Source organism: Cydia fagiglandana, chromosome 9 (assembly GCF_963556715.1).
Source record: "Cydia fagiglandana chromosome 9, ilCydFagi1.1, whole genome shotgun sequence".
NCBI classification, from domain to species: Eukaryota; Metazoa; Arthropoda; class Insecta; order Lepidoptera; family Tortricidae; genus Cydia; species Cydia fagiglandana.
The window spans coordinates 14,809,609-14,837,251 of record NC_085940.1 but is presented as its reverse complement, the minus strand read 5'-3'; the positions used below and the strand labels follow the sequence as shown (position 1 = coordinate 14,837,251).

At 35.5% G+C, this 27,643-nt stretch overlaps 1 protein-coding gene and 2 long non-coding RNA genes across 3 annotated transcripts in view; 2 read left to right on the top strand and 1 right to left on the bottom strand.

Moving 5' to 3' along the window:
* Window positions 1–27,185, top strand: part of LOC134667444 (uncharacterized) — a 49,424-nt gene extending 22,239 nt beyond the window's left edge. The window contains exon 2 of the mRNA XM_063524853.1: window positions 25,774–27,185. Coding sequence (XP_063380923.1) covers window positions 25,781–26,692 — 912 coding nt within the window. The 5' untranslated portion in view covers window positions 25,774–25,780 and the 3' untranslated portion in view covers window positions 26,693–27,185. The remainder of the gene's footprint in view (window positions 1–25,773) is intronic.
* On the top strand, window positions 17,163–17,963 carry LOC134667705 (uncharacterized). Its single transcript, XR_010098675.1, has 2 exons — window positions 17,163–17,412; window positions 17,551–17,963. It is a non-coding gene; the product is annotated as an uncharacterized LOC134667705 (long non-coding RNA).
* LOC134667704 (uncharacterized) lies at window positions 18,386–20,246 on the bottom strand. The gene is made up of 2 exons (XR_010098674.1): window positions 19,734–20,246; window positions 18,386–18,644 (listed from the first exon to the last, which is right to left on the bottom strand). It is a non-coding gene; the product is annotated as an uncharacterized LOC134667704 (long non-coding RNA).
* Window positions 27,186–27,643: the final 458 nt, after the last annotated feature.

Below are 27,643 nucleotides of genomic sequence, written 5' to 3'. Positions count from 1 at the left end.
TACAATCTTGCGCCAATATTTTGTTTTCTTGAAAGGGTTCTCGTTCGTTGATCAGATAAATGTATTATTGAATTGGGAACCGGTGATACTAGTATAAACCATACTTTAATTAATGTTTATTAAGATGTAATGCTAACGTAAAAGGATTAATTATATTGAGAATAATAGGTACCTATTACCTTCGTAGTTATTTCTATCAAAAAAGCATCTTACCCGTGTAGAGCTATTTGATTTTACGAGCTGTAATATTAAAATGAGGTAATGAGCTTACAAATAGGAATATTTATCTTTAAGTATTCGTAATAAGATGCCAATTAGACTGCAAATCGTTTTCAACACTAAGCCTGAGGGCCTACCGCGAAAAACGAAAATCGTTCTTGCATCTAACAAAATTTTGATTTTCGTTTTTCGCGGTAGGCCCTTCTGTTACCTACTACTGCTATACAACAACCTTTATGAAAATATATACCAGTTATAGACAGTATTAACATTCACTCAACTCACAATCTTGTCACCGCCGTTATTATATGCCCTTACCGTGCGCATCACCTTACAAAACCAGTATAAGTGAAAATCACCAATCAAGTTTACTTGTAACATGAGTAGGTCAAAATATACTGGAGATGAGCTTGCAACATAATGTCATTTCAGATTTACGGTGACACTGACAGCTAGGAGAGACGGCGACAATGTGCAGCTTTTCCCATTTTATCACAAACTAGACTTTATGTATTCTATTATATGCCGATTCTGTTGGAATATATTGAATATTGATATATTGAGTAACGGGAAAGGAAACCTGAGGAAAAGATGGATGGACTGTGTGAGAGATGATATGAAACGAACACAGGTGAATGATGAGATGACGGACGAGAGAGAGGTATAGAAGAAAAAGACATGCTGCGACGACCCCAAATGAATGGGTTAAGGGCAAGCGAATGATGATGCTATTGAATATTGAACGTGACGAGGAATTTAGAAGGTTGTTTCAAAAGAAGTATATGGCGACGTATGTGACGTCGTTATCAAGTTCAAATAGAATGTTGCCAGGCAGAGTGATGACAGGTGTTAATGACATGCGAATCATGCGATGAAAGGATTCGTGTCCTCTTTCGGATAAAAGAAGCACACAAAAGCAAGACCTTTCTGACGTTTGAAATTTTTCAATACTAACGCCACGTACTTTGATGGCAACCCTAGTTTCCCTTTACAATACAGACATTAACGCGGCATCAAGTCGTCAGGGCCCGGCGACATCGCTTAGCGAGTAATGGACGCAATTTGTGTCACCCTGTAGAAAGTCCAAGACACACTGCGCGGTCACGCAATACACAAACTGGCTAAGAATGTAAATTGACCACTTGTTCACGATAATCCGAATGGCTAATACGCCAATGGACGAAGCACGAGCACTGGGACATAGGACATAAGTACGAGGATGTTTAAATTCGTTTTTTTTTATGTCGTTTCCGCTCCGGGACTACATTTAAGTGCTACGCTTTATGAAGAGCGTCGGAGAAGTGTTGCCAAGCTTGGAGTAAAAAAAGGCTAGACGAGCATGTAAAGATTGCTAAAATATATGGGAACTACTTTCAAGTGCTAAGATTCAGTGGGAAATAGCTGCCAGATGCGAATTTTGGTGACAGAATCCTTTGAAGGTAGCTCGTAAAGGATGGCTGACGTTAGATCGGGCCGTGCCTGGTCCGGAGCTTCCGGGGCTTACTTTTCTATGACATGACAGATGATCACGTGATGCTTTCCATAGAAAACGATGCGCCGGAAGCTCCGGGCCGGACATCCTTAAATTAGATCTATGTGCCTATTTCTATGGGGATTGTGGGTAAATACATTATTTACATATGTCTGCATATATTACAAAGTATGGTTTAACGTTCACTTAAGGTGGATGTCTAGGGATGGGATGCCGATTATCAGCCAAAAGATGGCGTCACTGTGCACGAATTGTGGATTTTCACTATTTCTCCCAAAATACAAAGTTTCATAAGATGTGTTGATATGTGCGAAAACTATAAAAAATACTACATCCAAATCGAGACATGTTCAACTCAACATTGTCTCATTTCGTTATTACCGGAATCCAACTGCAAAATATTGCAATTTCTTGCATTCACGCACACTTACATACCTAAAGTCAGTGTCAAATGTCAGTAGATTTGGAATGTTACAATAAAGTATCCTAGAGGGCGCAGTGCAGCGCATGAAATTTTATTTTTTGTAAAAACAATTTAGAATTTAAATTCTTATTTGTGACATTGACAAGTAACTTGGAACCAACTGGAATTTTGAAACGTAAATTGTCATGTGCTTGTGGCACCCACAACATCTGTTTTGAATAAATTTAAGCTAGTTACAATGATTCTGGGTTCAAATCACGACGGTGCTTATTTTTTTTGTTTTTTATTTTTATTTTATGAAAAGTTTTATAATTTATATATTGTTATTCTTATTATCAATTGAAAATGACGCAAATTATATTAGGTACCTAAAATTAAAAAAACGCTTTTAACGTTACCTTAGTAGTAACGTAACACTACTAAGCTGGCGTGTGAGTCACATTGTTGGGGAAGAAATGAGAAACAGAAAAAATCAAAATATATATCGTTCTTTAAACACAATAAAATATTGTGATTATGATGGGATGTGAACTCGTTCATTTAGGTATACCTTATATATTGTTGTACATAATTATAATTATGTTTCCTTACGTTTATACAGCAGTCAGCCTTACTTTCTGTACCTATCGTAAATATCGTAGTCATTGTTGGTCAGTCCTAAAAACTATACCTAACTATAGTTCGTTTTTTTAAGCATTAGAAAGAACTACAAAGAAGGTAAGCGATCTTGACATGTCTTTTAATAGAAAAACGTTTTTAAAAAATCGGTAACTATTACTTATGAAAGCAGAAGATTATAAATGATCGTATTAGATTCATAATTGTTACATATTTGCCGTAACTTATTTTTAAAATGTGTTTTTCAATTAAAAGACGCATCAAGATTGTTTACCTTATTTCTAAAGCTAAAAAAAACGAACTATAAAGTAAGTAAGTATACCTTTACCTACATTTTATTGAAATTATACATAGTTACCATTTTACATAAACACCTAATGTTCTATCTAGATAGGTTTTTAGAAAATGCAATGCTAAAGGATATTGAGAGCATTTCCACGCTGGATGACTATATGGTCAGCCTTTCCACCTTTTCTAATATATATATACCTATTAAAACTAATTTAGAGTTAAAATAAATACTATACATTATATTATTATTTAGAAAAACAGTACTTAACCGTTTTAGTTAAGTTTTTAAAATGTACCTCCAACTTTTCCGTCCCCGTTGTCTAAGAGAACTAAGAGCCCGACCCGACAACCACGGAGACTACGCCATCGGAACGTTGGAACTCGGAGGTAAATTTTAAAAACTTAATTATACGCGATTAGGTAAGTCCCGTTTGATAATGATTAAAAATCGTAAAATAATCATGTGATAAAAAATAAGGTCATAAAAAGCCAAAAAAATGAAATAAAATAAATACAAAAAGAAAAGAGTCTTTGTTCGTGGTTTGAACCCTGTCATGCTGTTCAACTTATTAGACTTATACTCATTAGCTAAAAGCCACTAGACCATTTGACCATAGTAGACCCGGGCGAAATATGCCTTCTTATTTAAGTAAGTAACCCATTACTGTCAAAAATATCAAGTTTGAATTGATTTGAAATATAATTTTTCATTGTCGAATTATTGACATCCAAACGTTGCGAGCATGTTGCCCTTTAAACCAATTGGCAACGTCGCGCGGGGAAACCTTCTATAAATGTATGTCCTTTTATATTTTGTTATTTATGAATTTATGACGATTCTTCTAATACTTATGTTGCAAATTGATTAAATTATCGAGAGAAAAATGCTAATGCAAAGAAAACAAGAAATATCCGTTTCATTTCGCATGCTATGAAAGACGGTCATTGTTGTTGTAAAAGGTGTGCAGGAAATGATAGGGTAGACCGGGGGCAATAGTACCATTTTTTGGATAATGGTTCCTAGTTCAGAATGTATAGGAGTTGAACCAAAACTGTACGTACCTACATATGAAATAGTAGGTTATTGATTTACGTATTTTTGAGGGTAATTGTTGTTAACGGTAAGAATATGGTAGAAAATCCCGTTTTTGGTCAATGATTCCTTGTGTTACAATTAGGGCTTGCAATATCGGATGGTCTCCAATTCCGGAACTGATTTTCGATATTGGATTCGAATTCCGGAATTCCGGAACTGGTTCCGGAATTAGGGGTTATCGTATTTTACTTATTTTTTTTTGTAAAATCCAACAAAAAATGTGAAATTCTGATACTTTACGTTTATTAAAGTTAATATTGTGCGTGCGTTATGACAAGTCACACCGCTTGCTTGAGGTGTTTTTTTTTTCCAATTCATAAATAAATGTACGTTTACGTGTCTGATGAGCGAATGCTCTTTAAGGAACCTTAAACTAACATATCTCATAGTAAGATAATCGCTACTCACAATTATGACAAGTGTAACTCAATTCCTGGCCCCTATTTCACCAAGCCGACAGTGACATATGTCGAGTGTCAATTGCCAAGTGACAGGTGACAAGTGACAATTTAGTAGACTGTTTTTGTATAGAAATGCTTATAAACTTGACACGCCTTTAGTTACAATTGTCAATCTTTCATTTAATGACAATGATTTGATGAATCAAGAGTAGTTTTTATAAGTCGACATGTTTGTCAATTTGTCGGGAATTCTTGACATGAAATCGGAGCTGTGTCAGGCTTAGGTGACAATTGTAGTGTTTTCGTTGTTAGCAAACCCCGTTATTGGCAAACGTTGGCAAAACAAACTTTGTACCCTAAATTCGCCTTTAGGGTACAAATAAAAATCGCTTTTAAATTCTTCTTAACAAGCATGAAATCATAATAACACTATAAATAGTAATTGTTGCCTACGAAGGCGTTTAGTACTTCAACATTTAGGATTTGGAATAAGTTTCAGTATAGTTTTGATTGAGTTGGGGACAGGTAGCGAAATTAGGTATGTTTAGGTAAATAGGTAGGTATTGTTTTTTTTATAATTTACTTGGGCGAAGTTGGGCACTAACGGTAAAGTTAGGGTTTTGGTTAGAAAATGAATCTACGCGAAAGTAACAGAGGTGACATTCTTATACAAGGGAATACATAAAGTAGGTAAGAATAGATTTCTACTTTGACGTCACTGCACTTGCATTTGCAGAAAAAATAACTTAAAAGTAACAAAAAAATAATGCTTTCACGCCTTGTCAACAAATAATGTAGGTACGCTGCATTAGGTGGGATTGGGATCTCAATCAATATCATGTTAGTGATGACAACACGGTACACAGAAAGCAATTAACGATATCTTGTCAAGAATTGACAAATATATCGACTAGTAAAAATTACCCTTGTTTCACAAAATAATTGTCATTAAATTTAAGATGGACAATTGTACCAAAATACCTGTCATGTTTATATGAAATTCTATACAAAACAATCTACAAAATTGTCACCTGTCACTTGTCAATTGTCACTCGACATATGTCACTGACAAATGTCGGTGTGGTAAAACAGAGGTCTGTCATTTTTTGACAATTGCCATACCTGTCGTAGTTGGTGAAATAGGGCCCTGGTCAGTACACTCTTCATGAGCCCACAATTGACAATTATCACATTGCACCCATGTTTCATTGGATCTGCTTATACTATAAGGCTCACCACAGACTAGGCAATAGTATTCTTCTACAGAATCCTCCTTGTCGTTGAATATTTTTTCCTTTTCCGGTCCCTTTCCCCTTGTCTATTACCTTGCCTTTTCCCTTCCCTTTTGCTTTTTCCGTCTCATATTTTTCCTTTATTTTTGGTTTCTCCTAATGCTTTTTTAATATTTTTGGTAACGTTGTTAAGGAGTCGTTTGTACCGCGGTGTCAATTGTAACGGTACAATTGTCCCCGGCTCACATAGTTACTAATGCCCCCGAGTACCCAAAATTACATAAAGTACTTATATTTCAATTCCTTTACCTAACTCATCCCCATACTGTCCCACAAAAGAAACTTTGATAACTAACTAATCATAATCTAATACCAATCTAACTCTAGGATTATTTGGTTTTGAATAATATGACAAAATATTTCTCGTAAATACTTACTTTGATCACTCGAAAACAAAAATGGTCTCCGCGCACCTCCGTTCCGCGTCGCAGCGAGCGGCCGACTAGTGTAGTGTAGTAAACGAAGCAAGTTGTTGTATGGAGACCCATGCATTAATTTCTCAGTCGATGAAATTTTGCTTGGTTATTGTATAGTATGAGCCGAAACTAACATATAAATATCCAAAAAAAAACCACTCCTAAGTTAGGTATTTATACGTAAAAATACAAATCTGTTTATATATTGAACCGAGTAATTCCTCCGTCCAAAATTATTTTACCAAATAAGTTATTTGTATCAGTATCTGATACTAGAAAAAAATCTACAACTTTTGTCAAACATGAGAATATTTTTTTTACGATAATTCCTTTTTTGGCGCTCATTTTCATCGGAAAATTGCTCTGCCATTTTTTCCTTCTTATATGATCTTAGAATATAATTTGGCGTAGTGGGTAAGAAAATCCAAAAAAAATGCATACCCAAGTTTATGTATTTTAGAACTATAAAAAACTGAGAGTGGAAAATTTCTCAGCCTGATTTCTTTTTTAATATATACTAAGTAGTCACGTATATACTTAAATCCAAAATATCCAAAAGAACTGTCATCCCTTGTACACCCCGCTCCTATACACTGCTCCCGATATGTTTAGTTTTGAATACGCTCGTTATTTTTTTGGATGTTTTTATAGTTGAATGGAAAGAAAACTGTGAACTTAATTCAATAAATAAAATGGATAGAGAAATTTTCCACAGCGAGTAAAAAGGCAATTTCTGAAAAAAAGTATAGTTACATGGTAAATTTTTTAGATTTTCAATTTGTATGTATAAATCGGCAATAAAATGGCATTCCAGTGAAAAAATTAGACTGAGCAATTTTCCGGTCCAAGCCACGCCAAAAAAATATATTTTGTTAATATTGGTATTTCTGCGGGGATTTTTTTTTGATATTTCATATATTGTTGCAATACGTTACATGAACATGTCCGGAGAAGAAAGTTTAAACGGAGCAATTTTCCTTAAAAAGATATTAACGATTTAAGACTTTAGATATTTACTTAAATACTATTATTATTGTTCTTTGGAAATTTATACAATACTTTTTATTTATTGATACTTTATCATACTGTAAAGCTTTTTCTGGCTGAGGAATTACTGCGGGGTCCACTACCTTTATTTACTACACTAAGTGAGCGGGTCCAGACAAGTATTGGGCTTTATCGTATATACCCACATATTCATATTTCGTTGTAATTGTGAAGATAATAACGATGGTACTATTGCCCCGTGGTACTATTGCACCCGGTTTACCCTACGTTTCTGCACTAGAGCAGTTTAGGTTCCAATTCCAAGTACGATTTTATTATTCTTTTTACAATAAGGAATTGAAATTTGGGTATAAATGGATGTATAACAATTTCCATTCTGATATTTGACTCCCCATTCCATAAATAACGATATTACTTTTGGCCAAATTGTTAATTGAAAGTACCTACTCTCAAAAATACCTAGTATAAAAATGTATTTAAAAAACACATGCATTTTACTTTCCTTATATGCGAAATGAAAAGTAGAGTGTTTTAACTCGGGTGAAAGGCAACATTTTTGAAAAAAAATTCAACAAGAAATGATCACTTGGTTAATAATCTACTAATGTTATTGTTATGCACAAGTAGAACATATAGAATCTTGTTTATTTACAAGAAGATGACATTTTTTTCCACATACCTATATATTTTTGAGAAAAATATAGCTAGGTATTTTAGTTTAAAAATCATTGTTACAATAAATATAGGCTTTTCCAGCGAACATTTATATTTCTGCCGAACCGAAAGCAGAATTCACAAGGCTTTTCGGTGGACGACCGTTACGCGAATGATTGTTTGGACTGACCTTTCTATTAAATGTATAGTTATATAAATGTATTTTATTGTGTAATAATCATAATAATTATTAAGTTATATTAAATCTGGGAATGAAATTATATCAGAAAGGAGACTCTTAAATGAGTATACTCGTAACATGCTTTGTGCATTAAATATATCTCCCTCTATTGAGTGAAAATAAAACAAAATACACAGGTAATCTGTGTTGCGGTTTTAAAGTGCCATCTGTTACACCTTTGATAAATTAAAAATGATTGCTTGTCAAATGAAGTCGCCATGTTAGAATTACACCTACACTATAAGCATCACTCACACAAACAAGCAATGGGGCAAATTTTTACCAATATTCAAAGGCTTTTTTCTTAATAATTTTAATCAAAATCTAGTATTTTTTTACGTTCTGCGAAGACAGAAATATATATACTACCCAAACATTACATATACAAGTGAAGAAACCCTATATAATAGGAGCTAGGGTGCCAAGAAAGTTGTATGAAAATCGAGCAAGGAGAACCACCTTAATGCGTTTATAGCTCTAGTGTTCTAGACTAGTCTAGACTCTAGAGCTTAGCAAAGACTAAATGAAAGTAAAAGTGCAGAAGTAACAAGATTTGCAGGACATTTGACATTACTGAATTCTAGTCTAGAAGTTTTCTATATCAGCCTCCGACTGGGCAATTATTGCGGAGGTCAAGTAATTAACTTTCTAGTTGATTGGTCTCACATGGAATTTGCATTGACTGACTAAACGCAAGTAAAAGAAGTTGTTTACTGACAATGCGCATGTTTCCGTTTCCCATAGCTTTAATAATAGTGATCGCGTAAATCTTTAAACAAATGTTTGCTTCAGATAAACCCTGCTGACGTAAGGCCAATTAATGGTAAGATCAATTCGAAGTCAAAAAGCAGTACCTAAATATAATATGAGTATGTATATACAGGGTGTTACTGACCATGGGGCTTTGAATCCAGGGCTCGATTCTACTTGCTAAACTGAGCTACTTTTATTATGGCACCAACCCCGAAATCCTGATTTTTTTTTTACTTTTTCATACATTTTGGCTGATTAGATGTCGACGTTTTCTATGGAAAAGCACAAATTATTTCCCCGATTTTGGGGTTGGTCCCGTAGTAAAAGTAGCTTCGTTTTAGCGAGTAAAATCACGCCATGGCAGCCCTGGAATTAAAGCCCCATGGTCAGAGACATACTGTATACCTTTTTGACTTAAGATGTTAAACATCTAAATCATCAAAGGTTTTTGCTGCCATATTGATTCGTAAATACTACCAAGTTTGCTTGATTGTTGAACATTGTTTTCATGACAATTAAAATTCTGAGTCATGAATCGCGAACATTTCAGTCGTGCCTCTTTATAATCAATGATTGGTACAGTCGAGCTCACAATCATCTTTGTTAACAATCCTTTTTTTTATACAGAAATTAGACTTGACCTGGGGGCCTACCGCAAACCAAGTTCGACGTGTTGCCTCCCTCTCTCACTTGTAACTTCCTACGTAAGTGTGACAAGGCAACACGTCGAACGTGGTTCACGGTAGGCCCTCGGGCCCTATTACTCTGACAATCCATCGTTCCAAAAAATATATTTACATGCCTCTAAGACACTGACAATAAGGTCGTGTAAATCAATTTTTGGAACTTTGGCTTGTTAAGATGTTTGTGAATTCATCCGTTCATGTGAGGTACAATAGATATAAAGAGTGATGTAATTAAGTGATCGCTCGTCTTGCTCGCGCCAATTCATGTACGGATAAGTAAGAGCGAAATGCACGATAACGGAATGAAAACATTTAGATGTCATAATGTACGTTCGAATTGACTTGATACTCTTGGTAGTCTACTTTCAGTGTAAAATCTTCGTGGTACTTGCTGTTGATTAAAATGTGCAATGATTGAACATAAAAAACTACAATTTTGCGTCAATCAGCAGTGACTAAGAAATACGCCGTTTTAAATCTTATGATAAAAAGATGTAAAAATGGCTCTTAAACAAATTATGTCATTTTAATAATGACACAAAACAAAGCATAAGTAAGTGTTGAACGACACTGCTTGCATGTTAAAATAATTACAATGCCCTTTGGCGGAACGTGACACATAATTTATGGTAAACTCTACCAGCAAGATTTAGTTTACATCTAGTAAAATATTTTAAATGATTTTAAAAACTGGCCGAGTGCGCCACAGCACTTACGTCGTTTTAATAACAAGACAAGTTTTTTTGGAATAACTCAACTTGAATGAATGACATAATACAAAATTTTCTTAAAAATAATTTTAACTTAATAGCTTTATTTTCTGTATCTTTAAATATTTTTTGTAAGGGTTGACTGATAAATGTCAATCCTTACAAAGCTTGGACTGTAGTATCATCAAAATTATATGGCTCGAATATCATTCGTCAACCATACATAAATTGATCTTCCCTGATCCATCAACGGAAGCTGTCTAACTGGAGCAAACTTGAGCTTATATAACAAAAAAATACTTATTAGCTACTACAGTTTAGACAGAAGTCAAAACACCTGTAAGTTATAACTTACAAAATAATTATTCATCTTTTTTACTGACAGTTTTTACACTCGGGCCCTCGCTAGAGGGTCAATAACTACTGAAGTCATCAAAATAATAAGAAGATAGAAGAATTATTAATTAACTTGCCAACAACACTGACAGACAGATTTATCTATGACTAGATAAGACTCGATCCTTTACAGTGCGAATGTAGTTCTTATGTCATTACAATAACGTCTCTAGTCAATATTAATTTCATAGCAAAAAAATATTAAGAGATAAACTAAGAGTTAATGTCCTGGAAGAAATTTCAAACTAGAACATGTAACATGTACATATATTAATATACTCGCAATTTAATAAGACTTCGGATGAAGCAAGCGCTTTTTGCTTTTCATTAGATTTATTACTTTCGCCAAACATATTTGAAGTATGGTAATTTCGTAGACATTCGTATTTTTTGTAATTTAAAGATTTATTTTATTTCTTTCTTAAGTTTGGTTACTGTTTTGGCTGTTACTTACTTACTGCTTACTTTTATTTATTCGAGTTTCTTCTTTCTTTTTTACACGCATTTCAGCTTACGTTAAATTATATATTAGGTATGGCGATGTATGTAGATCTACCTATATAAAATAAATACTAGTGTTGGTATATACTTCTAGTTTTGTCAATCATTTCATTTATTTTAACATTCGAATCATGATGTCCATCATTCAGTCATCATTTATTAACTGTCTCGAATGTTTCAGAATTATTGTCTTTATCATACCGAGTACCTAATACCAACAGCACAAAGTTACCAGATGTCGAAAATGGCCTGAATGGCTTCGAGAAAAAAATGGTACGGCCGTGCCTCTTTATTTTGCTGGACTTGGCGGGGGCACGGTAGTACACACACAGGGGGCACAGCTGTATTGGCGTGAAAATAATACTTCCTAGAATAGAAACCAATAGTAAAAAATTAATCGAAACCCATTATGACTGAAATGGAAGTAAAGTACAGGTTTAATCACACCTCCAGTAAACGGTGGGCATTAAGCAACATTTAGCTTTTTTACCGACCCTGATTAAATTAAATTGTGTTTTGCACATGAAATAAAACGCGTAAAATTCTTTTTAATGAGCAACTATCGCGGTAACCGAATTAAGTGCCACTTGCACCATCCCACTAACTCGGGGTTAACCCGTTAAACCGTTAACCCAATGTCAAATTGTACTGGTAACCATGGTAACTCCAGGTTTAACCGGTTAACCCCGAGTTAATGGGATGATGCAAGTGGCGCTAAGATATTTATTCAGTTTTGTACAGTTATAATTATTGAGTATTGTATAATATAATAATATTAGACCCGTTGAATTATTGACCGCCGTACAGTCGTCGACTTCATAGATATGTTCACACTTTTGCATCTTTTTCTTGACTATACTTAAACCATTACATTGACGTCAACTGTACAAAAAACTTGACCATAATTTACGTAAATTAAAAAAAATTGTACAATAAATACTACAAACTGTGGTCCAACTGGATTTATTGTACGTTCCCCTTTAAAGTCAAAATACTGTGGTAACTTTTGTTTCTACAGGTATAATTATTTGACACTGACTGTATCAACTTTAATTTTGTATTATAGAGCGTGCTTCATAATTTAAAACAATTATGTAGATGCAAAAAGTAACGCGTCACTTTGTAAGGTGAACATTAATTTAAAGATAGAGTTAACATAATTAGGTAGGTAGGCTGTAGGTAGGTATTATTGTAAGACTGTAACCGTAGATTACTTAGGCCAGATATTCATTTAAGTATTAATTTATGCTTCATAAAGATAGGAAGGTAAAAAGTGTACCCTGTATAATATAGACAAACCTACTATTATTTTGATAGGTAAGGTGTTTTTTACTTTGCAATTAATCCTGATATTTTTCACATACACTTTTGACACAGCAAATTATTTCTTAAACGAGATTCTATTTATAAAGTAATCGATCCTTTTTTTGCCACGTCCGGTAGGGATGTCAATTTAAAATTCTGCATAAAAAAATATTAGCGGATATGAAACTTTTCAATGTTGAAATAATTAAATGATTATAATTATTCCTAGGTGAATATTTCCCCTAGTTATTATAGCGATTTTATTTGCAAATCTCAAACAATGTTAGCACGCAATGTCTACCTCACTTGACAAATGACAGCCGATATTAATATTCATAATGTTAGGTGCCAACCCTGGCAGTAATATTATGATAACATGCTTTAGGCCATTGATCCGATATTCTGACATAACGTTACTTAATTTAAGTAGATAGACGGTGTATCGTAATTTTATTACAGCTTTAATGTATCATTAGAGATGTTACATTATTGTCGTTAGTGTGTGATTGGGTGGGATTAAATTAAATCGATGTGTGTGAGAAGATAATTATGTTACTTGAGAAATCTTAGGATTAATATTCATTTTGCAGTGTGGTTTTTTGTCGACATTATTTATTTAAAGCATTAAAATAATGTAAGTACATCCCTTCGGTCGTGTTTGAATTTAACGCCACTAATTGCGAATCTCCTACTTTTCGCACTTGTATCTTATGATACATAAGATACCTACTTTGAAGAGCTATACATATAATATTACATTATTGTATCTACTATTGTATAACTCTTCAAACAATTTATCACATTCTTGCATGATCTTCTCGCCCATTTTAAGGACTAGAACGTAATCATATTTAAATGAAAATCCACTCCAAAGGTTCATATTTTACAACCAACAACATGTAAGGCCATAGTATTAAGTATCTATGAGATATAACCGGCTGAGGCTTCAAATTCAAGTTATGTTAAGTGAATTAAACTCTTCAAGCAAAACATAACGCGGTATTCCTTGCAAAAACTTTCATTTATAAAACAAGCAGCCTGTATCTTCAACACATTTATTGGCTATTTGTGAACCTTATGGCAACGAGTTAAGGTCTGATAATGGTCACGTAAATTTGTTGTTGTTCGTACTAGGACACCTTGTAGCGTCATCCCTTTAAGGTAATCCTTAATAAATTCTTATCATCAAGAAGTTCAGACGAGCCGCGGGGAACATAAGGAAGACTATTTAAAAAGAAAACCTGTTTCCACAAGACTAGATCTATGATGAAATTCTGCGAATAAACAAATAGGGAATAAACACCTTTTAGTTGGTTAAAATAAGGTTCAAAATTTAATGACGTAAGTACATCGTGATAAAAGTAGTAGTGGTTGTAGCAAATAGTTCACAAACATGAAAAAGGTGTTTCCGAAAAAAAATAGTGTCTTTGTTTTGAATAATTTGCGAGTATGCATGGCTGTTGGCGAGATTTAGTTGTCTTGTTTGAAATGTCAGCCATCATGTTTAAAGCCGTCTGTTTAAATGATTATTACTTTAATCCTTGAGCCCCAAGTGTGAATGATCCATACAGAACGTTCTCGAGAACGGCACAACTATTAAGTGTAACGCAGATAGAGGTGCCACGAACGAATAGTGATTTAGCCGAATACCAAAACATTCGGCCACATTATGGACCGAAGTACAGAAAATTTTACAATATAATAGGCATTAATAAATTGATATTTTTATATTATAAATGTTCTTTCAGTTAGAGTGTACCTATTCGCTTTGTCTGTAGACCTCAATAGGCCCACAGATTAACTACCAGTTCGCCGGACGATATCAGTCTGTCAGTTGTTCGGAACTGTCACCTTTTGCGTTTATCTGACAGGCTGATATCGTTCTGCGAACTAGTAATATGTGAGCCCCTTACGTATATACTTATATGTCAAGCAGGACTCAAGCAGATAACTTGAAGAATCACAATATTTGCTGTCAACGAATTTAAATCAATGTGGACGTGTTTCCATAAGTGTCATATTCCACACTATGTGAAACGGCCATCGTAAATCGAACATGGTTCCCATGTTTGGAGACAGGTTACTCTGCCGTATTCGAACTTCAAGATATTCACAAGAGACGACACGTTCTAGATCCATTCTAGCCTCCTACCTACTCGTATTTTTAAGTTAAACTATATGTCGCATACATAGAGGTGTTCTATGTCCTTTGGGTAGGACAAATGTAGGCACAAGGCTAGATACGTTATAGTTTCGATATCAACTAGTTCTCTTTTGCAGCACAATTCGGGCAAGTAATGTCACTTTTACGTTAGATAGAGTAAGATATCTATTAGATGTGAATTAGATCTCTAAGTCATATCCTCTGGAAATCGTTCAAGAGTATCTCCAGCCAGAATCGCGCAAATGTCAATTTTGACAGGTTAGATCTTAAACATATCGTTATCGTATCTTGGTGATGTCTAATAGATGTCTATTTCATAATCCGAATCGGGCCCACTGTCTCAGTCTCTATACAATGTTGTACAAAAGCAGGCGGTATTTTAACCACGACATACCTTTTTTCTTTTAGACAAAACATAAATTGCTTTTGATTAACTTGCAATCATCGTAGGCAACAGTTCTAATTGAGACTATTAACATGCATTAACATGTCTGATTCAGAAAAAAATGCCTTGTATCGGCGTAAATATGAAATGATATACGGCTACTGGTTCAGTCGCCGATCACGCCCTCTACATGGAGCATACAGGACGACTTGGGCTCACAAACCATTGCCGCTCCTAACTAATAAAGTATGTTCTTGGTATAACGCCCATGGCTGCGTACGTAGGTACTACTCGTACTACCGCACCGCTTGCCGTCGACAGCGACATGGCGTTCATCTTAACTTCCAAATGGTCGCGCTCTGACCAATTTTAATTTATAAATTAAATCCATTCGTAAAGTGATTCTTTTGCAGCTCACAGTACGATTTTTATCTTGGCTAGGCCCCCTGCAGATATACCTACAACAAAAATAAAAATTGAGATTCAGCGGTAAAGGCACTTGTCCCACCGCCGACGATGAGCGATAAGCGAGTAGAACGATAAACTAGAAACGAGTGGGCGAGCGGCGAGAAGCGAGTGTTAGCTCCAATAGTTTTGTCGCTCGGCTATAGGCGAGTGTTCGAGTGCGACGGGCTATTATTACTCGCGCCACTCGCTCGGGCGGTGCAGCGTAGCCGAACACGCAGACTGATTGGTCTCGCAGCTGGAGTTCTAACTACGAAGCGAGCATCGCCGAACGAGTACCGCTGAGCTAGTTTTATCTTATCCCGGCGACAAACTAGTAGAGCGAGTGTTCTCGCCGGCAGTGTGAACAGCCAGCGATGAACTATTAATATATGTGTCTCTTTTACTAACACAGCCGGCCTAGCCAAGGTTACAATCGCTATCGCTTCGACAGCGAAAAGCATGATGTCTCTCTATCACTCTTCCATATTAGTGTGACAGTGACAGTTGCGTTTCGATCGCTACGGAGCGTAAGCGATTGGCATCTTGGCCAAAGAATATAATACTCACTAGGAGAAGAACGGTAACTCCATACAAAAAAATGTCCCCAACCGTTTATACGTTTATACTACTGGCGCCCTCGATGTGTACCAATGGAACTAAAGTTGACAACCGGTTTAGCCTGGCGGGTATTGGTATTATAGGTATATAGTAATTATGTTGATAAACATATTTGTTATCTTCATATCACGAAATATATGAAAGATGCAAATATTACCCCTTGTTTGTGGTATTATCTATTGATTTAAATAAAAGGCATATTTATGTTTATAACATTGTATTATGTTTTACATATAGAAATATACACTGAAAATTAAACCCTGACAACTTAATAAAAATAGACATTAATAAAGCGCATTCACAAAGTTTTCAGTATTATACAAATAACATTAGGCATGCCTACCTATTACACTTTACACACAGATACACTACACTTTACACACGGCATTTTACACAGATTTCTAACTTGTATTCATTCATACATTTCTTCACGGTTAATTAATACGCTTTCCAGATGCGTTATGACTCGGTTCCTTCTGAACCCACTAAAGCTGTATAAATTTCACTCTGGCTGCTTCAACAGCCGTTGCTCCGCATTTAGCACATTTTCTATGTGCGTTGCTGTAATCTATGTAGGTACAGACTTACAGTCTTAAGTGGTTGTACCGCTACGTTGTATTTATTATTTAAAGATTTAATAAATAAAATTTTCGTTATGAACTTTAACCACAGCAGTTGGACAGAGTCATTGACAAATATATTTTTTTATTATGGTGGGTAGACGTATCTACCCTCCATATATTTTATGAATATTGATAAAGACAGTTGGAAGCAAATATTCATTATAAAACTTAATCGCGTGTAATTAAGTTTTAAGCGTTTTAAGTCCCGTTTTATGATTAATTATGTATAAAATTCGTGATAATTTAAATCAGAGTTGGGAGCAATGTTGCTGTAGAAAAATGTTTTTATTTTTATTACTCGCAACTTTTTCTCGGAGGCCAACGCACACATAGAAGCTTCAGGCGCACACATGCGCAATTATTTGGGGACATAACTTTCTTAGGAAGTGAACAGGCCTTGATCTTGGCTACGCGGCCTGGGCCCGTAGCCAAATTACATTCGCTCCGTGTCGATTCGATCTCTACGATCGCGAGCGACTGGTCGATAATGTTTATAATAACCTAGCCAAGAGGCAATCTTTTTAGTTAACGCTCAAGCTACGCGCCAAGTCGGTAAAAATTAATTTTTGTCTGTGGTTCTCGTTCAAAACCGTCAAGAAACGTCATCTGTCAGCTGTCAAGAGTGTCAAGTGAACAGCGAATCTAATTTTGGAGAAAATAATTGTTTTATCGGTAAGCAAATTAAATATTTTGGTATTTGTCTAACTTAATTAATCACAATTTCGTGATAAAATAACTCTATATAGTGTAATATTTGAAAAGTGTGTTGTTAATTGCATATAATTTTGACCTAAAGTTTAACAATTTCAGACAGCCGTCGTCCCCGCAGCCCCAACCAAGGCGGCGGCGCAGCCAGAGCGGGCAAGAGCGGACTCCGCGGGCTCTTCTTCCACGCTGAGAAGTCCTCGCCAAGTTGGCACGTACAGTCAAAGCTGCCGCTGCAATCTTCATGACAGTTACCAGTGCTAAGGACATGCACTGCTGGCTTACTTGACCAGAAGAGACAATACTTTAAGCGTTAGTAATGATTCAAACCGTGAAGTGAAATTGTGGACAGGTTTGCCCGAATCAGTGTAACCTCAGTGAAATCATTTACTTCATAGACTTCAAACATTTTCGAAATTAACAAAAGTCAAGCGGACATTGAATACATAGATGTTATGCATTAGATAAGATAAAAGCTGCCTGTGAAACCAAAACTAATAAATCATATTGTTACTTAATATTATTGTTTTATTACCTACTGTCTTTGCTTTTTGTTCATATTTAACCTTTTGTATGCTCCTGTCAAAAATTTGTAATTTATATATCAATCATAATTAAATAAAATAAAATAAATAACTTACACATACTTATATAGACAAATACATACTTATATACATAGAAAACACCCATGACTCAGGAACAAATATTAGTGTTCATCACACAAATAAATGCCCTTACTGGGATTCGAACCCAGGACCATCGGCTTAGCAGGCAGGGTCAATACCCACTAGGCCAGACCGGTCGTTTTTTAAAGACAACTTTTAAAAATTAATGCATTTTTTTAAAGTTGAATATAGGTAAGTATATACATGGGAGCAGATCTGCTCCTAAGCATACCAAAAGTTAAGGTGGTAACCACCATAAATAAATGAAACAATGATTGGGTTAAAAAGTTAATTTATTTTATTGAAAATCTGTTAATGAAAGATGCAGCAGGTATTTTTTGCCGGCAGCATGAAATCAGTAGCCAAGCATTCTTGTTTGTACATATATTATGTACAGTGTTTTAAAACAGTAAAACAACACTCAATATATTTTTGTGGTTGTACATGTGACATAGTTTCTTCCCTTGACCCTGGCTTTGGAGCACCATAAAGTATTGGTTCATATGCCAAGGCTGCAATGAATATCCAAGTCACCTGAAACAAAATGAATGCTTAGTTTTTCAACAAACTTTGTAACATTTGGTTATAATACTTATTCTCTACCAGTCACATGACAAAAAAAACTAAATGTTTTGTGTAAGTATATGTTAAGATTATTTTTATATAGTGTGTAGGTACAGTCAGCTGCAGAGAAAAGGTACCACCGCTACATAGAAGTTTGTATGCAGGGTTGGTACCTTTTCTCTTCAGCTGACTGTACCTGTGCCTGCCAAAAGAAGTCATATACAATATGTTTCATAATATGAAAAAGTTTCAATACTATGGTTGATAATTGATATGTATGACAACAGCCCGTCTGGCCTAGTTGGTAGTGACTATAGTGACCCTGCCGGTTAAGCTGATAATCCTGAGTTTGAATCCCCGGTAAGGAAATTTGTGTAATGAGCACAGATATTTTGTACCTGAGTCATGGGTGTTGTCTATGTATTTAAGTATAGTTTGTCAAAGGACTGTCTCATTTCAAACAAAGACGGAGATAATCATACTAGCTTTGTCATATACTAGTACTAGCACCCAAAAGATAACTATGAGTATAGTTTTCCTGGTTCTTACTGACTGACAAATTGGTTTGACCATCTATATATAGTTATCTAAGTACCCTAAGTACCCACAACACAAGTCTTCTTGAGCTTACTGTACAGTCCGACAAGAAATTGTAGAAATTAAAAAGTAGCAACACTGTAGTCTCGTCCCTTTCAAATCAATTTAAGAAAATGGGATGACACTACAACATTGCTAGTTGTTAGTGACCTTGCCTATGAAGGTGATGGTTTTGCGTCCCGGGAAGGGCATTTATTTGTGTGAAGAACATTTGTTCCCGAGTCTTTATCTATATTTGTAAAGCCTTTACCTATATACCTTTGCCTTTACACATTCAATTCACTTTCCTATTGAAAAACAAGTGCTTGCCATTGTGCATATGGGTACCAAATTTAATCTACACCGTTCATCGGTTTATATTTGATGACGTAACAGGAACACATTTGTTATTTTAGCATTAATAACATATTTTATATACTTTTTAGTAGGTATAGTAGGGATAAGTTATTGACTCACTCTTACCTTTGTAGGGACGTTGTTACGTGTTGCATTTGTGGGTGCATAATCCATTTTTCCATGACACTGTCACTATAGATAGGTAGATATTCAGCGCCTCGGTCACATTGAATCCTTTGGGTGAAATGCTGCGTACGGCCCACAATCCTTTGATCGTAGCAGTCCTTTCCTAAGCAGTTTCAATAGAGGCGATTTTTCAGACGGCGCCTGCGTCTAAGCGACACTTCCGCGTTGTTCGCCGCCCACAATGATGTTGAAGTATGCTTTTTACTACAAATTCTAATTTACAAACACTATTATTCGGTATTTTCTTGTGCTTCGATAAGTTATCTGCAAGGGGATAGCTCGCGCTACGTAGCTACACCTAGGAGGCGATAACGATTTGATTTCGCTTGTCAAAAGTGTCACTTGGCTAGGCAATGTATGACAGATGGCGAATCCCGGTAACGAAAGTTTTGCGTTTCGTTACAACATTGCAACTTGGCTAACATTTTTGTATTCGTTAATATTTTTCGAAAGACTCATCTATGGTACCTGTCATTCCCATACATTTTTTATCGATTCGTTAGCGATATCTTTTTTCGAAATGTGTTTTGGCTAGGCCCCCTGGATCCTAATCTTTTGTTCGTTTCTTGGGCGAGAAAATCGCCGATAGTTAATCGCTTACTCGCTCTTGATGGAACAAGTGCCAAATGTGGGCTATTTGAGTCTGATCTGTGCATGATGCTGATGCCATTGAGTGATGCGGCGAAGCACCTATTTGACAAGTGAAAAAACGTCTATTTGTACACATTGATGATGCGGAATCCATTGTGGCAAGTCCGTGGATCCAGAAATCGAAGCAAAAAAGAAATAACATGATATAAGCGTATGTTAACGATCCTACAATATTATTATATATTATACGATATTAACCACAAAATGCACGTGAAGTTATTTTTGAACACAACAATTTTAACTCATTATATCGATCATGTACGTGTTAAAGCCATTAAATTTATAATCATAAATGGCATTATTTAGAGAGGAAAATGGGGACTACGTTTCCGTGAGTAAGCGAGCAACATGGCGCGCGCGGTCTTCCATTTTCCTCTTTGCAAAGAGTTTACTAGTTGTAGTTAATTTGTATCATACTGAAAAAGTTGCATGGTTGCATTTAATTATTATCAGTTATGTTTTGAGAGTTAGAAACTTTAAAACTTGTATGGAATGTGTTTTTCGCTCCTAACTCTTATAATAAATAGAAAATAGTAAAAAGATGGAACATAAATTAGGGGCTGTCCATAAATGACCCCCCACCCCCTATAATCATTCAAAAATCATGCTTCAAATGACCCCATTTCCTCCTACTTCATGCTACCGTCATCCGATGTCCAGACCCCCCCCCCCTAATTTGAAATGACGTAATTTATGAATAGCCCCTTAGTTACGGTTAGTACAGTATAAATTGTGTATTTTTTTTTTCATAATGTGAGAAAAAATGGGGACTACGTTTGTCGACTTATGCTCTGAAATCATTAATTAATAATTAATGATAATCTCGTCTAGCTTAGTAGATAAAAAGTCATAATCGTCAAAAGCACATCGCCCTTGACTCGAATTAAAACTTTTCTTGTTAAATGCATACATGCATATAAACACTTAAACAGGTCTAAAAGCTCGTGCCCTATATATGCCTAGCTCAAAACTTGATCAATAATCTGGTTCCAGGGTAACAACCGGCCTTGTGAGACCACAGTACTTGTATATAGGTACCACGGGTAATAGGAGCTGTCGGTCTTGTTCTCTTCACGCCCTCATTTAACCCGATGGATTTTATGACAAGCTAATTGACATTACCTACAGTGCTCTTAAGAGCCAACAGGAGTGGTAATTACTCGATACAAACGTACTCGACTGTTTCCTCCGTGGGTTTTGTTGCTAGAGCAATGATTTTTTCAACACAGATTAATATTGCCAATATCTGTGTTGGACCGTTTGCTTTTTTTGATATTTTTGTTTTTTAAGGCGCTAGAGCCCTTCAAAAATGGCCAAAATGGCCTAATTGACTATGCCGCAATGAGAGGCGTGGTATTCAAAACTGATATCAATTAGCCAAAAAAGCAAAACGGTCCGACACAGCTAATTTTATAATCATTTAGATTTCCAAGTTTGGTTAGGATTGGTTAAGTTTTGGAGGAGGAAACAGTCTAGTACGAAACCTCGATTTTTGAGATTTTTACGCAGAATTTTTCGCCTTGTCCTTATCGCACTATTTTTAGGAGCCGCTTCCGTTAGCGAGACAGGTATATTTACCTAAAATATTTAAAACTCAGCTCCTGTTTTGTCTTAATATTAATCGTTATTAAAAGGTTAATAACACTGTTTAATTAATAATGCAATGAGCGAGGCGATCAGATCTTGTCGATTTTTAAAAATAGTTTTTGTGTTCTTAAATGTTTGTGTCGGCTCTACGATGTCAGTTAGGTACTAGCTCCCACTCTGTTCGGATTGGGGTACAGTGAAGCACATTTACTCAGTGGTCGATTACTGAGCTTATCAGAGAACGAATATTCTATTTAAGTATTTAGATACATTTTTATATAGTAAATATTTAATGGTGGACATATACTAGTGAAGACGAATGGCTGTCTAAAACGTCTGTAGTACTGAAATGCGAGTTTAATAATTGTGACAATTTTAAATATAACTGACGTTTACTAACTGTATTGAGCGTTCACATAAGGTAAGTCCGCTTTGTAGGTACGTTATTAAAAAATATCGTCAGGTGACAAGCAAAACTCACTAATTACTAAAAAATATTAAACAAAAATCAACCTTATTTAGGTATTATGGTTCACTATGGCTATTAACTCGTGGTAGTAATTAGTGAGTTTTGCTTGTCACCTGACGATATGCAGATTTTGCATGAAGTGCAAAATTGTTCAACAAATATATGGTTGTTTGATCATTATTAATTAAACCGTTTTTTAAGTACCTACAATAAAGTGTTTACATAAATAATTTTAATACATAGGTACATATTAAACCAATATGTGTTATAAATATGTAGTAATAAATCCTGTAAACTTTGGGTTAACTTGAAATCAATGTATAATATGATAGCAAAATCACTCTCCGTTTGATTTTTTAATATGTAATTTATTTAACATGTTTTATTTAAAGTACATGTTGTTATTACATTTTTTACTAGAGTATTGAGATAACCGTGTAACTATTTGATAGTCAGATTTCAGACTTTTATGGAACTTTTTAATGTTTGTTATTAATTTTAAATTTTAAAACTTACTGTCAACAGAATCGTTTTTTTTACAAGGTTTTAATGCTTTTCGTTACCCAGCTTCTCCCAAAATTAGCTGAACTTCATACTTTGTAACAAGACATTTTTATTTCGAACACATTTATTTGCAGTGTTCTAAAATCATTCACTACCATTACAACTTTATTGATAACCATAAAATAATCCAAAGGGCTGTTATAAAACGTCTAAGTATTTAGTTGGTTAATGGTTCAAATTGCTTTATTTAGTATCCCTAATGACTGCTCTGTATTGAATACATTTTAGGACATAATCGTTTAAGAAAGTTTCATTGTACGAGTAAATAGATGAGTATGATTCTCGCTGCGAGCATGTTTTACAAGCAGGTTCTTTATTAATATGTACCTATAAAAGTATTTTTGTAGTACATATTCACACCATACAATTAATGTTTCTCTAAACCGATTTTATTGGTCGATAAGGCTAGAGGCATAATTTTATGCTATCTATAAAATACATTGTAGTCTTAAATAGTTTCAATTGCCTATCTCACTTTTATTGATGGCATAACAAGATGCCACGACAAAAAGAGAACATCTGTCGTATTCGAACTTCAAGATATTCACAAGAGACGACACGTTCTAGGTCCATTCTAGATACGTTATAGTTTAGATATTAACTAGTTCTCTTTTGCAGCGCAATTCGGGCAACTAATGTCACTTTTACGTTAGATAGAGTAAGATATCTATTAGATGTGAATTAGGTCTCTAAGTCATATCCTGTGGAAATCGTTCAAGAGTATCTCCAGAATCGCGCAAATATCAAATTTGACAGGTTAGATCTTAAACATATCGTTATCGTATCTTGGTGATGTCTAAAAGATGTCTAATAGATGTCTATTTCATAATCCGAATCGGGCCCTATGTCTATTCAATCTTATTCCAATTTTAGTCAACCGTGTAAGCAAGTCAAAACAAGCAAATCTCATTATTTAGATTATTGTGTATCTGTATGCAATCGATCAAAACACTGATTGTTTTAACGGTGCAAAACCATTTCATGTCCAATCTCCAAGAAAATGGATGCGTCACTGGCGAATAACTTGACGTGTTGCTTTTCTCGCTGAATACTAAATAAGGATCGTAAATATCTATACACATTTTCATCTTATCCCAATGACATAAGATCGAAACGTGTTTACTTGTTAATGACCGTTACTGAATACGATGAGAATGACAAATGATTACGACAGCTCGAGTTTATTACTTACAAGACGACTTACTCCAAAAGATTACATCTAAATATCGATTCTTGATACTTTAATTACGCCAATATAGACTCAGTTTTGTAGAGGATAAGGTATTTTTTCCAAGTTTTTTATTTTTCATATAAATAATACATATATGTAAAGACTAGGTATATCGGTGATGATCCAAGTACGGGAGACAGTTTGATGAAGTGAATATATTAATTGAGGTTTAACAGTATAGGTATCGTTAAGTGGTTTTACATGGGCTCATTTTTACTTGGAGATGAGTTAATAAAATTACACGTGTCAAAAATTTAAAAAAAAATTGAGGGGGAGGAGGAGCGTACTTTGATTTTGTGATATTATGTGGGTTTCGTGTTTTGGAAGGGATTTTGATCACTTTGACATGTTGCAATTGCGTGTTAAGAGGAAAGTGGACCGATTCACGGGAGTAGTAACGGAAAACGAATGACAAACAAGATTGGAACTTTTTAACATTTATATTAAGTAATAGAAAAATCGAAAACAGTTAAACGAAGAGGCATAAGGGGCTATTCACAAATTACGTCATTTCAAATTAGGGGCGGGGGGGTCCGGACATCGGATGATGGTAGCATGATGTGGGAGGAAACGGGGTCATTCGAAGTCATTTCGCGGTCATTTTTGGAAGATTTTGGGGGGGGGGGGGGGGTAATGGACAGCCCCTAACTGTGATTAATATACATAGGTCATCAACTCATCATACATCAAATTGAGTAAACACATTTTCTTTAATGAGACGCGGTCATCCACTATCCTCTAAATCTAAAATAAGAATAATATGAAAGGTAGCTTTTTAAACATACACATTTTAACAAATGAATAATAAAACTTACAATATCTCTAATTTTAATCACTTATCCACTCGTACTAAGCAGAGAAAAAGTTTAAGACCTTGACCCCTATTCGACAAGCGACGTTTGACGTATCGTGTTGATCTCCCGTTGATGTGGGAAAAATCATAAGTTCTCGAATACGTACAATGTCAAAATTTGACATTAACAATCCACAGTTAGGGTGACAAGCAAACCAAACCGAACCACTCTTAGTTTAGAGTTGAGTTTTGGTTGTACCAAATGATATTATCCACCGTTGATGGAATCAACACTCAGTATGCGATAAAATCAACTGTTGATTTGACGTGGATGCGAAATCTTATAAACTACCTAGATGTAAGATTTTATTTGCAATGCCCTAACAGGGTGCCATGTGTTATCACAACCTTTTACTGTAACAACAAAATGTACCATGGTTTCGCAATAAAAAATTCTATTCTATTCTATTCTAATCTGACAGTTGTACATGTCGAATTTGGCCCGTGTAAATAATTGCTATGCATTACACAATTTACACATGTTACTGATTCTCACATTTTTACTTTTCGGTCTGCGAGATTTATTACTATCCACGCTCATTAGCAAACAGCCAAAGTTATTTTACAATGTGAAAGAAAATTAATGTTTGTTTCATCCTATTAAGTTACTGTTTTATTGTTTCAGATTAAACATGAAGTACTCGAGGGACCTGATCGTCGCGTGCATGCTGATTGGTTTGGTTGTGCGCAGTCAGGCCGCACCATCTTCTAGAAGATCGCGAGCGGCCGCGCTGCCAGAAGCAACGAGCGGCCGCCAGAGCAAACTCACAGAAGAATACAAAGAAGATGGCACTACGGCATCGCCTGCACCACCCACAAACAGGAGAAACAAAGCGTTGAATCTCTTTGGTTACTTCCCATCCTTTCTGGCATCAGGTTTAGATTATAACGAAGACGATGACGATGACGTCACGTTTGCCGTGAACGACGACCATTTCGATGATGACGATTTGTCTAGAACCATCCCTTCAAGACGCCGACAGCAGAATAAGAAGAAGAACGGCAACGGGGACAGTTATCAAAATGATAACTTAAATACACTGCAATACGACAACTCCCCCATTTTCTACATCAGACTGCCTCCGACTCCGTACATGTTCGTACCCGGTCTCGGTTACGTTTCCCAGCCTCCTAACCTAGGCCCTCCTATGGGACCACCGATGCCTCAAAGTGTGCCTCAAGTGGATCCGTTCATAAACTTGCCTTTAGACTTCGTGTCAAACGGGAAACCTACAGGCGTATACCAATGGGGCAGTAATGGTGGGTATCCTCAAATGCCCCAGGTACCACAAATGCCTCCGATGCCTCAAATGGATCCGTTCGGCTACGGTGGGCAGCCGATGATGCAGCCAATGCAGAGGCCTAGCTACAATAACTTGCCTTCCTACTCCAAGCCCAAGCCTAAACCGGCAGCTACTAATTCTAAAGTCACTAATCTTAAAGGTCAATACGTTTTCAATGGGAAACCTAACGACAGCGTTTACGTTTTGCGAGACACGTATAATTCCATATACTCTGATGCGCTCCAGAACTTCTATCCTTAAAGAGAATCTGATATAGCTAGGAAGTGTTAAACTGGCTCGTATCGAGCTGAACGTATATTTTCAATCAAACTCGATGAAATGTGTGAAGTCAGTACGACTTTTGGTGAATTTAATTAAGAAAGCAATGTCCAGTCAACGAATTACAAATCCGGTTTAATGAAAATCATCAGAGTGTGGATTTTATTCTTGTAGATGGTTGCTTCATAAATCATGTTACTAATATGTTAAATCATTTGAAAATTTAAATCAGTGGTCCATTTTAAGTAATAATTCTCTTAACCATGACGACTGCCAAGAGTGCCGAGCCAATGCAAATAAATATCAGAATTTTGTGTTTTACTTTATGGTGAAAAATAACCGAAGTGTCCCTTGGTTGGGAAAACGTTTAAAACACGTACAACGTATCTACAGTCAAAGGTAAACATATCGATGCGACCAATTACAGAAAAAGTATATACCTACGATCTTAATAATATTATGGCCAATAAGGTCGAGTAGAGGTCTATGTTACGTAGGTTGCCCTGAAAGTTTCGGGAATTGGAAAAAATACGCGTTTAAATGAAATAAAAGTACTTTTATTGTTTTTCAAAGTATTCTCCTTTGTGTTTAATGCACTTTTTCATTCTCTGAAACCAGTTTTCAAAACAGTTATTGAACTCTGAACTGGGGGTTGACGAAATGGCCATTTTATAAGCGTGGACTGCTTCTTCCGCGGTCTGAAAACGCTGACCACGCAACCGATTCTTTATTTTCGGGAAAGTAAAAAAATCGTTGGGACTTAGGTCGGGGCTGTACGGAGGATGGTCCAGTAATTCGACTTTTTCGCCCTTCAGATAGTCGTTTGTTTTCTGAGCAGTATGAGGGCTGGCATTATCATGGTGTAGTATAATACGGCGGTTAGGGTTATTTTTTCGCAGTTCAGCAAAAACAATCGGTAAACAAACGCCTATA